This window comes from Loxodonta africana, chromosome 17, assembly GCF_030014295.1.
Source record: "Loxodonta africana isolate mLoxAfr1 chromosome 17, mLoxAfr1.hap2, whole genome shotgun sequence".
In the NCBI taxonomy this organism is placed as follows: Eukaryota; Metazoa; Chordata; class Mammalia; order Proboscidea; family Elephantidae; genus Loxodonta; species Loxodonta africana.
Window position 1 is genome coordinate 65,887,750 of NC_087358.1, and position 12,446 is coordinate 65,900,195.

Consider the following 12,446-nt stretch of genomic DNA (forward strand, 5'->3'; position numbering starts at 1 on the left):
ATTTTCCACAAGGGGTCAAAGTCCATCCGGTGGAGGAAGAAACAGTCTCTTTAACCAGGCAAAACTGGTTATCCACCTGCAGAAAAATGAAACAGGGTCCATACTTCATACCATAAACAAAAACTAACTCAAAATGGATCAAAGACCTAAATATTAATGCTAAAACTATAAAGTTCCTGGAAGATAATATAAAGAAAAAACTATGGGACTTAATTTTCTTTAGAAATAGATTATCAAACACACCTATAAATACATGAACAGAAAAATTAGATAACTAGGACCTCCTAAAAATTAAATGCCTATGTCATCAAAATTAAAAAAAAAAAAAAGACATGCAGACAGACACTTCACCAGAGGACATTCCTGCCATCAACAAACACATGAAAAGATATTCACGATCATTGGCCATTGAAGACATGCAAATCAAAACAACCGTGAGACACCATCTCATCCCAGAAAAAAGGGCACTGAGCAAGAAACAGAAAACAACAAATGCTGGCAAGGCTTGGGGAGACTGAAACTCTGCTCACTGCTGGCGGGACTGTACGAGGGTAAGTCAAAAAGTATTGCTACTAGGGTTCCAGTTCACCGTTCATTCCAAACAAAACATGTTTAAACATCTCTGTGATCAGTGGATGGCTGCAGATAGGTTCTCTCAGTAATACACTTGTCTAAATTTCTTTAGGGTGCCTTCAAAAAAGGATACTTTTCGTCCCATCAAAAAAAAAGATTTTGCGATCAGGGCTAATACCAAATTTTTAACAAAACTCAAGTGGACAACTTCCCAAATCATTGAAGCTTTGCAGCCAGTTTATGGGAACGCTGCCTCACATAAAACAACAGTTTTTAGATGGATCGACCATTTTAAGGGAGGTCAGAATAAGACAGGGAACAAAGGTCCTGAGATCGGAGGGTGTCTGTTTGAGAAATAGCGAAGAGGCTGCTGTGGTTAGAGGAGAAGTAAAAGAGAAATAGACTATATTAACAGGGAGGTAATGGGGGGGGGGAACCTAGAGACTTAGTAAGACAAGGAACAGATGGGCCCCCAAATCTGCCAACAAAGTAACAAGAAATGGTTCCAGGGAGCAGAAACAAAGCCATCCCCAGAACAATGGGGCAGGGTATCTAAAAATAGCCTGCAAACTTCTTTAAAGTTGCCTTTCAGAAGCAGTTGGAGAAGACCAGGCCCAGGGACATGACCAGAACATCTACCTGTGACCACTGTGTGACCCTCTACCAGGGGCAGCGAGGGGCTACAGCCCCAGCTGGGGAATCAGACCTGGGGAGCGAGAGACTGCGAAGGCATGACACCCCATAATAAGTCCTGCTACGAATCCCACAGGCCTCCAGGACAGAAGCCATCTTGGAAAGCTGCTGCAGGGGTACCTTAGTTAACACATCCCCACCTGTGTCTATGAATAAACATGAATCTTTTCCCACCCAAGAACTCTGAAAAACTCGGATCTTTATTTTGCTCTGTAAGATGAGGGTAAGCATTGCTCTAGGCCCTCCTCATCGCCGTCTCTGCTTGCAAGCCTCTTCAATAAAGCTTTGTTACTGTGGAAAACTACATGCCTTACCTGCTCACTCTTGACCAGTGAGAGACAAGAACCTTATTCGGGTAACAGGAAGACCTCAAAGGTGAGCCAAGAGAGGAAAAACCACTCAGAAGGCTGTGGCGGCTGCTTTTTGGAATTCCAAAGAGGTAGTCTTGACAGATTTTCTTGAAGGACACAGGACAATCACAGGGGCTTATTATGAAGAAGTGTTAAGAAAACTAAAAACTGCATTGATGAGAAAAAGGCCAGGAAAGTTCTGCTGAGGAAATTTTTTCCATCACGGCAATGTACCTACTCATTTTTTCCAGGGTAGCAAGGGCACTCTGATGAGAATTTCATTGGGAAACCTTACTCCATCTACCCTACAGCCCTGATCTTGCCCCTTCAGACTTCTTTCTGTTCCCAAAATTCGAAGAATATTTAAAAAGGAACACAATTTGAGTCCTTCGAGGACGCGAAAGCTGCCGTATTGATGCGGTGTTAATCAAAGAGCACAGAATTCTTTGGGGAAGGGTTAGAGAGATGGAAACACCACCGCCTTCAGGAGTGTAGAGACCTAGATAGAAGATATGCCAAGAAACAATAGGTTCACATTTTGATATTTTTGTTTAGTAAAGATTTCTCTGATTCTGTAGAAATACTTTTTGACTTTCTCTTGTAAATCAGTTTAATCACTATGGAAAATGGTATGGTGCCTCCTAAAAAAGCTAGAAATAGAATTACCCTATGATCCAGCAATTCCACTCCTAGGCACATACCCTAGAGATCTAACAGCAGTGACATGAACAGACACATGCACACCTATGTTCACTGCTGCATTATTCACGATAGCAAAAAGATGGAAACCATCTGAGTGCCCATCCACACATGAATGGATAAACAAATTGTGGTACACACACACAATGGAAAATGATGCAGCCATAAGGAATAATGATAAGTTCTCAAAATATACTGTAATGTGGATGAATCTGGAGGGCGCTATACTGATTGAAACAAGTTAATCACAAAAGGACATACATCATATGATTTCACTCTTATAAAAAGACAGGAAGAGGTATACATATAGAAAGCAACGTTCTTTGGTGGTTACCAGGGATGAGAGGGAGACTGAGGGGGAATCACTTTGTAGACAGCAGATACTTGCTAGTTTGGGTGATGGAAAAGGCAATAGGGTAAAGTCAGCACTTGAGGAAGGTAAATGATTACACGAAGAAGTACACAAAACTAAGGGATGATTTTCTAAATGATACATACAATTTTGTAACAACAATAACAACTGAAAATATGTGTGTGGTTACACAGATACATATGCACATACATGTACAGGAATGCATGTATGAATACACCAATGTGCATTTACAGGAGGAGTACCTGCAGGCATATGTATACAGGTAGTCCCTGACTTGTGACCAGGTTTCATCCCAACAACTCTGTTGTAAGTTGGTTCTGACGAAAACTGAATATCTCTTTTTGTTTGTTTCTTTTCATTAGTATCGCCTTTTATTATCAGTATCTTTGTAAATACGATCTTTGAACATCTGTGAGTGAACATCTGAGAATGAAAACATCAGCAAATTACACATTGCAACATTTTATGTAGTACATATTATTAACGATAAGATGTACCCCAAAACAGATGGCTGTGTAGTTTCTCGTAACTTGAATATGTCATAATTCAGGGACTACCTGTAGACATGTTTATGTGTGCTATATATGTATTCATATGTATTCATACATAAAATAAAGCATGTATGGGGCAGTTATGGATGCTTACTAAACATACCGAAACACCTCACAGGATTTGGTTACTGGGTTTGAGGGCTTAGGACTGTAATCTTGTGGGGTAACTTGGTCAATTGGCACACTACAGTTCACAAAGATATTGTTCAACATCCTAGTTTGTTGAGTAGCATCTGAGGTCCTAAAAGCATTTGAGAAAAAAAAAAAAAAAATCTTTTGAGCAGCCGTCTATGATACAACTATTGTATTGGTTTCTAATCATCCAGAGCAAAAGACGAATAAGGAAACCAAAGACTCAAAAAAGAAACAAGTCTATAGGACTAATAATACACACGAACTATGGCCTCACCTACCTTGAGACCAGAAGTGCTATGTGGTGCCTGGCTACCACTACCTACGGTTCCAATCAGGGACACAATAGATGTTCCCAGACAGAAAGGGAGAAAAATGTAGAACAAAACTCAAATTCCTGTTTAAAAAAGGCCAGGCTTGCTGGAGCAGTAAAGCCTAGAGGAACTCTCGAGACTACTGCCCAGGGGGTGCTGTAAAAATGGTATGGCAGGGGTGCCTGACCTCTTCTAACTTCACAAGGGGAAAGAAGAGTCAAGATCAACAGCCCAAGGCTTATTCCTATGAGGCGGAGGTCACATATGCCTCCATCCTCCAAACTTCTTACGGATTCTGACATCGACCTTCCTTTCCATGGCACTCTCTATTCTCTGATGGATTCGCTAATTTGTTGCAATGGCCACAGGTAACTCATAGACAATACACACAATTACACTGTTTATTAGGGAAGGAACAGGTTACAATTCAGTTTCAGGTATGCTCAGGATACAGTTCTTTGATCAGGACAGCCTCTGCTAAGCTGTGTCCACAGACACGCCTTTCTCTGGCCCTCAGCCTCTGGGTCCCACAGCCTCTCAGCTCATCCTCTGCCCTGCATGGGCAAGTGGTACAAAGGTCTTTTAGCTTTGCTGTTAAGTGCCCAGAGACACCTTACTCCACGAGCAAGCCTCAGCCTGAAGGCACTCAGCTCTCGCTCTGTGGGTTAGGAAGCCCATTGCTGTTTCCTGCTGGTCTGCTGAAATCTCCCATGTCTGCTGCCACTGTTTCTCTGTCATTGCTTCTCCCTGTCTCCCATGTTACAACTCTCTCTCTCTCTGTCTCCTGGGACTAGGAGCTCTTAGAGCAGTGATCCCAGGTCCAACGAATGCACTCTACTCCTAGCACTTGTTTTCTGGTGGTAGTAGGTCCCCCTCTGCTCTCAGATTGACTGCTCTTTTAAGCCTAGCAGGATTGCAAAACTGACCAATCCCCTAGTTATCGTTCCATACAACTTATTTGCATAGGCCCACCCCAACAAGGGTGCCATTCACCTGATTTACATTATTAGCAAGCTATTCAATCTCATTGGTAGGCCATAAGCACCTTATTTGCTTAGTTCTACCCAGTCATTTGGTGGGAATTACAAAGCCTATGGCTAGAAGAGTTATATTAACTAATTCACTGCACCAGAGATAGGCTTTAAACTTGGAACTCGAACCACTCCTGGAGTTCACCCTTCAGCCAAATGACAGACTGACTCATAAAATAAATACTATCACCCCTGAGTACTGTGCTCCTCTAAATAATACCACATAGTCAACATTTACCCTAGGCCAAAGAGGTGGAGGCAAGGAGGACTGGGAACTTAGATTAATGGAAACAGAACAACCAGAATGGAAACAATGGGAATGCTGACACACTGTGAAAAATGTCACCAATGTCACTGAACAGTATGTATACAAATTGTTAAACGGGAAGCTAATTTCTGTGTAAACTTTCACCAAAAACACAAAATATGTTTTTTTAAAAAACACAGGAGATTTTCAATAAATTTGGAGTCAGTCAGTCTGAGTTTACACGCCAGCTCTGCCATTTACGAGTTATGTGCCCTTGAGCAAGTGACTTAACCTTTTAAGTCTCTGTTTCCCCACCTATAAAATGTAGAAATGAAACCTAGCAGGTGAAATACGCAGATGGCCTAGCACTAAATAACTGTTAGCTGTATTAATTCAGGTCTTTTCTTACATGGGTGCTGCTTCTCTGACTCCCTGTCTGGTTTTCACTGGCTACAGCAGCCTTTGGCCTTGGGTGAGCACTTTTATGCACCAATTTAAGGAAGGCTTTTATGGGGGGTATAGTGGTGATGAGTTCCTGCACTGGGTGACACTAACCCCTAGTGACTGGTGGGTAAAGGGGGGGTGACAAGCTACCGCACTGGGTGACAGGTGACAACAACCCTAGTGAGCTGCTGCCTTCGCAGTCCCTCCCCCAGTGCCATTGATGCCGCTGCCGTGGACCCTAGGGTCATTTAGGTGTCGCCCCCTCTGACAGTGTCAAGGGGTGCAGTCCACACCACCCATACCCCCCTAGTGATGCCACTGCTTGTTAAGAAAGTGAATCGTTGTTATTCTTAGGTGTCATGGAGTCATTTCAACTCACAGCAATTCCATGGAACAGAGAAGAACTGCCCCATATAGGATTATCTAGGCTGTAGTCTTTATGGAAGCAGCCCTAGTAGTACTGTGGCTAAGAGCTTGGCTGATAACCAAGAGTTCAGTGGCTCAAATTCACCAGCCACTTTGTGGAGGAAAGATGTGGCAATCTGCTTCCATACAGATTACAGCCTTGGAAACCACATGGGCAGTTCTAATAGGGTCAAGATAAGTCAGAATCCACTCGATGCCAACAAGTCTGGTTTATTGGAATCTTTAAGGGAGCAGATCACCAGGTCTTTTTCCCCACAGTGAGCTGCTGGATGGGTTTGAACTGACAAACTTTTGGTTAGCAGTGCAGCACTTAACCATGATACATACCACCAGTGAAAACAAAAGGCAAATGTTTTCAAACACTATGGAAACAAACATTTATATATGTAACTGAAAATGAAAGGTACCTACCAAACCCTTGTCTTTGATATCCTAATGATGTATGTTATTTGTTCATTAAAGTAGGCTCCTTAACAGTCATTTCCTTATTAGTCTAGAATCACAGAAATTTAAAGCTAGAAGCGAACTCAAATAATTATAGTCTCCCTTACTTTACAGATGGGAGCCCTGGTGGCACCGTGCTTAAGAGCTTGCCTGCTAACCAAGAGCTCAGCAGTTCGAATTCACCAGGCACTCCTTGGAAACCCTAGGAGGCAGTTCTACTCTGTCCTATACAGTCAGTATGAGTCGGAATCGACTCCACGGCAATGGGTTTTCTCCTATTTTAAAGATGAAGAAACAGCTGTCAGGAGAGGTTAAAGTGATTTTCTGACTCTAGCCAACACTCATCTCATTACACTGACCTAAAAAGTTTGTTATTTAAATTATTCCCTGATTCAGATATAACCACTACCACCATTTCCTACTGAGTTGACTCCAGCTCATGGCGGCCTCCATGTGTGTCAGTGTACAACTGTGCTCCATGGGGTTTTCAGTGGCTGAAACTGTGCTCCATGGGGTTTTCAGTGGCTGATTTTTCAGAAATAGATCACCAGGCCTTTCTTTCCAGGTGCCTCTGGGTGGACACAACCCTCCAACCGTTCAGTTAGCAGCTGAGGGCGTTAATCATTTGCCCTACCCAGGAAATCCTAATTCAGACAGGCCTCCCCTTAATTAGTTTGAATTAACAGGCCGTTCTTTAAGAATGTTTTAATAACAAGACATGGCTAGAAACAAAGCACACAACATACCACACCAGTGTTTAGAAGCAAAGTTCCTGTTCAGATCTGTTCCGATGCACTTATTGTCCTCATGAAAAGATCGGTTCTTTCTCCACATTCGATTCTAAATAAACAAGATGGTGATGTTAAATAGATGCCTTTTAAAAGACAAGCAGCCTGGCTGGGTTTATCTCCTTCAGCCTGATCCCGTCCCTCACTTGATTCTGTCGCTTTCTTCAGTGTTCCTTTCCCACAGCCCCTATTTCTACTCAAGTCTCAATCATGCTCAAACTGTCTTAGTGTTGAGCTTTTCCTGAGTTCTGTGATCCTGAAAAACAGCGAGGGTTAAGGAAATCCACTCAACTTTCTGTGTGCCAAGGAGCCCTGGTGGTGCAGTGGTTTAGCGCTCGGCTGCTCACTGAAAAGTCAGCAGTTCGAACCCACCAGCTGCTCTGTGAAAGAATAATGTGACAGTCTGCTTCTGTAAGGTTACAGCCTTGGAAACCCTATGGGACAGTTCTATTCCGTCCTATAGAGTCACTCTGAGTTGGAATCGACTTGACGGCAATGTGTTTGGGTTTTTGTGTGTGTGTTCCAGAAAACAGCTGACTCAGATGGCCTTAATGTTTCCCTCAGCTTGACTAAATATTAGGTAGGCTTCTTCCTGACTCTAGGCCTCTGACCGCTCTCTCATCCTGGCTTTACAGAATCCAGATAAAACATATTCCACCTGCCTTCAACAATAAACTCAGGAGATAACTCCATGTAATCAACACAGCTCACTGTCTAACCTTCCCATAATGTCCTTCATTACTTTTCCACTAGCTCACTTCAGTCTAAAACCATCCCGAACTCTGCTTCCGCAGAGTTAGAGCTCAGACTTAGGTCTGGACTTATTTCCCTACTGCAAAAGCCCTGAATGAAGTCCTATGTTGCCTGTTTAACATTGTCTGGTAAAATTTTCTGTGACAGCGTGAACGAAATAAAATTATAATATTAACTCAACTTGGACCTATAAAGTAATAATTTGATTTGGCTCAACTAAGCTGTTTGTTATGAACTGAACTGTGTCCCCCCAAAACATGGGTTGTAAATTCTAACCTCTATGCCTGTGGTGATAATCCCAGTGGGTTTTCTTTGTTATGTTAATGAGGCAGTATTATTGTATGCTTTGAGTCATTCTCTTTACCCAGAAAAAACCCAGTGCATTCGAGTGGATTCCCACTCATAGCGACCCTATAGGACAGAGCAGAACTGCCCTATAGAGTTTCCAAGGAGTGCCTGGCGGATTCGAACTGCCAACCTTTTGATTAGCAGCCGTAGCACTTAACCACTATGCCACCAGGGTTTCCTCATTCTCTTTAGAGATATAAAAGGAGCAGATTAAGAAGCACCAGGCAAGCAAGCAGAGATGGGAGAAGATGCCACACCACATAAAAATTGCCAACGGGTCAAGGAGTAGAGGCTGAAGAGACAAGGACCTTCTCCAGAGCCAAAGAGAGAAAAGGCCTACCTTAGAGCCAGTTCCCTGATTTCAGACTTCTGGCTTCCTAAACTGTGAGAAAATAAATTTCTTTTTCTTAAAGCCACCCACTTGTGATATTTTTGCTATAGAGGCACTAGATAACTCAGACACTGCTCATTGACCTTATTTATTTAGCCTTGTTCCCTTTAAATTAATGTGCACAGCATCACTTCAAGCTCCTAAGAAAAGCAAAGTGATTTTAATTATGTCTCAACTCAAATTAAAACCATTAGTCCTGAGTTCCAATATTCACTTCGAATTGAATTCTACTCACTCATTTAAAAGCTACAGGAGGTAGAGATGTGAAGATACCTCTAGCCAGACTGCTCCTTTCATGGTACTGATTGACTCTGGTCTTTAAACATCAGGCACAGTCCCCATTTGGGTTCTTGGGGGAAACTAAGAAGTTTGATAATGTAAACGGCTGCACAGACTTAAAGTTGTGGGGTGGGGCGATGGGCATCCTCACATCTCATGCCGTTTGGTAGTAACAGTTGCCCTGGGGAGATCAGGTTCTCGAACTGCAGGGATCAATTGCCAGAGTCACATGCAAAGCACAGTTGGGGAGTAGGACCATGTAAAACCAAAAACCAAACCCATTACCATCCAGTCGATTCCGATTCACAGTGACCTTTTAGGACAGAGTAGAACTGCCCCACAGGTTTCCAAGGAGCGGCTAGTGGATTCCAACTGCCAACCTTTTGGTTAGCAGCCAAACTCTAAACCACTGCGCCACCAGGGCTCTGGAACATGAATTCCACTGACTCAGGCAAAATCATACATTCATTGTGTTAAAACGAAAATAATTTTAAGCCAATAGTAGAAATTGAAGTTTATTTAATGTACAATTTTCAAATCTGGGCAATACTTTTGACTAGAGAGTCAAAAATGTTCCAAAGAAGAAAAATCTGTCACAGATTCTTATACCCCAGCTTATAATCTGCAATTATACATTGCCATGGACTCAAGGGCCCGAATAGTGTTCACATAATAACTTGTGGACATGCAACATTTTCCTGAAGAACAACTGAGATAATTACCAATTTACCTTTAAATACAGCTTCTAGTGTGACCTTTGGAGTTTCTGTTGTCAAAAGTGATTGCACATGGATCATCCTTTAAAAGAGTACAATGCCCAAGGCACACATTTGACAAAATTGTTTTGATTCTCCGGGGCCATCCAACCTTAGGTGTCCTTTGGGATCATGAAGGAACTGGTCCCCTGGAGTCACCTTCAGGTCAAACAATAGCTTAGTAAGCAGCTTAGTGGAGATGTTTGGACTTAGATAACAGGCTCTTTTGGAGAATTATCTATGCGCACCCAGCTTGGAGAAGCAGGAACTCCAGGGTCTGACTAGAGGCTGGGTTAGGGTGTATGGCATGTCCTCGGTGAAGGTTTCTGTAACCTGCCCTGTGCTTTGATGCCATCTCTTGAGAAATTAACATAATAATGACCTGTATAACCTGTTTTCACTATCCCTTCATTGGAGTGTCTTCCTCATATGTTCAGGTGACACTGCCCGATTCCTATTGTATCTACTCACCATCAATTTATTCTGTTACACTAATTTTTTGGTGCTTCTCTGTGAAGTTGGGTTTTTGACACATTCTTTACTAATTAGGCTAGATTACCGTTTGACTTACGGATGACCTTCAGAAAACCACGTTTTTCAGCTCAGTGTTTAATGATTCAAAGATTATCTTAAGGAGAAGGTTTGGGTGGATCATTTTTAATCTCCATAGCTCCAGAAATTTGGATTCCCTAAGAATTAAAAATGCCGCTCCTCAACTGTAATATCAGTGTATAAACGTGACCATTTATTGAATGCCAACTGTGTGCTAGGCACTATGCTACATATTTCTCATTTACTCGCATCTACGAACTTTTATTCACAGTATTCATCTCACGTACTTGATTTTTTCACCAACCTCCTTCACCACTTCCCTCTGTTCTGCATAAATTACCTCCTCAAAACCAAAACCAAACTCACTCCCCTGGAGTTGATTCCGAGTCATAGCGACCCTATAGGACAGAGAAGAACTGCCCCACAGAGTTTCCAAGGAGCGCCTGGCAGATTCAAACTGCTGACCTCTTGGTTAATAGCTGTAGCACTTAACCACTATGCCACCAGGGTTTCCAAATTACCTCCTACATGAAATAATTCCTATATTGTTTCATGTCTAATTACTCCAATTATTCTCATTTCCTTTTGTGAAAACCTACTCAGGTAGGTTTTTCAAAACATATATATATGCTCAGTTATGTTTTTATGCATCCCTCATTAAATTATAAATGACTGTATTTCATATTTAGTAATTTTATATGAATTGTGATGTTGATGGACTAGATATAATAATGGTTTTCAATATATATGAACTTGACCATGATACTCATACTTGTGCTCGTGATTGAGTTAGAGGCTACCGAGCTTCAAATTCACATATTTCTCAGAATGCAATTCTATTAAGATGCAAATTAAGTTACATTGCTGTTCTAACTCTTGCAATGCATGATTTTGCAAATCAAAATGCTATTCACAATATTCTTAGTAAGATTAAATGTATCCCCGCATTGTGCATCAATGGCAGCTAACATCACAAAAAGAAAGACAACCAGACATTACATCCATTCTGACAGGAGAACACATTATCAAAATGAAGTAGTCTTGTCCAAAAAAAAAAAACACAAACCTGAATCTGATTAAGCCTGTAGAATCCAAGTATCAATTTTTAGGAAATACAGAAGACAGAGGAATACATTAAACTACAACATGGCAATGCAATTAGCAAAACCCAGCCTTGCAAAACTCTTTTCTTCAACAAATACATGGCAAGGGAGAAAAAAAGTGCCAAGAGATGGAGGGAGAGGTTATACATGAAAATAGACCTAAAAGACACATTAACTAATCATGCTTAACACATGAAGATTATTTGAATCTTGATTCAAAGAAATAAATGATTTAAAAAGTAGTGAGACATTTGGAAATTTGAATACTGACTAGATACTTGATATTAAGTAATGGTATTCAAATTTTAGGTACAGTACAATTGTATTGTAGTCATTTTTTTTTTAAGAGCCTTTTTCTTCTAAGGAGCCCTGGTGGTCCAGTGTTTAAGAACTTGGCTGCTGAGCAACAGGTCAGCAGTTTGAATCCACTATGGGATTTGATTTGTGTGGAAACACTGTGGGATAGTTCTACTCTGTCCTATAGGGTCAGGATGAGTCAAAATCGACTCGACGCAATGGGTTTTGTTTCGCTTTCTATTAGAGATACATACTGAAATATTTATTGATGAAATGATATGATATAGAGGATCCACTTTACAATAATAATCTAGGGTAGAAGTGGATGGGGAAAGAGAGGAAAGACTGGCTATGAGTTGATCACTGCTGAAGCTGCATAAGTATGCAGATTATTTTACAATTACTCTCACTTTTCTAGACATATGCAATTTTCCCCAAGAAAAAATAAAATTTATATTTTCATAATGCAACCATTGTGCCAAGGACCCAGGGTTCTATTATAATTCAGCCTGGATATCTTGTGTCCCTAAAGGGGGCATCTTTTGTATTCTTTGCCTTCACCTACCTTTTTCCAGGTGTAGTCATAACCATCCACGTTTACCAGTGGCATAACAAAGAAGTCCATGTGTCTCAGAAGATTAGTGTACACCGTTTCTTTCCCATAGAATTGAGTTACCTACAAATTAAAAATCACATCTATTTAAGTCCACAAGGCACTCCTTGGAAACCCTATGGGGCAATTCTACTCTGTCCTATAGGATTCCTATGAGTGGGAATCAACTCGATGGCAATGGATAAACTTAGTCTGTTTCTTTCATGTGCCTTCTCCCCCTGCCCCCCCCCACCCCCGTCAAAGTCATTTGACATGGTTAATTTGCAGATTTAACTTTCAGGAAGACTATC

The 12,446-nt window shown here is 41.4% G+C and overlaps 1 protein-coding gene across 3 annotated transcripts in view; it reads right to left on the reverse strand.

The window, feature by feature from the left end:
* The window catches only part of CPB2 (carboxypeptidase B2), a 104,598-nt gene that overhangs the window by 10,650 nt on the left and 81,502 nt on the right, over positions 1 to 12,446 (reverse strand). For all 3 annotated transcript variants that reach the window (XM_064270107.1, XM_064270106.1, XM_064270105.1), the window contains 2 exons: positions 12,109 to 12,219; positions 7,024 to 7,117 (listed from right to left, as the gene is read on the reverse strand). In XM_064270107.1, coding sequence (XP_064126177.1) covers positions 7,024 to 7,117; positions 12,109 to 12,219 — 205 coding nt within the window. The remainder of the gene's footprint in view (positions 1 to 7,023; positions 7,118 to 12,108; positions 12,220 to 12,446) is intronic.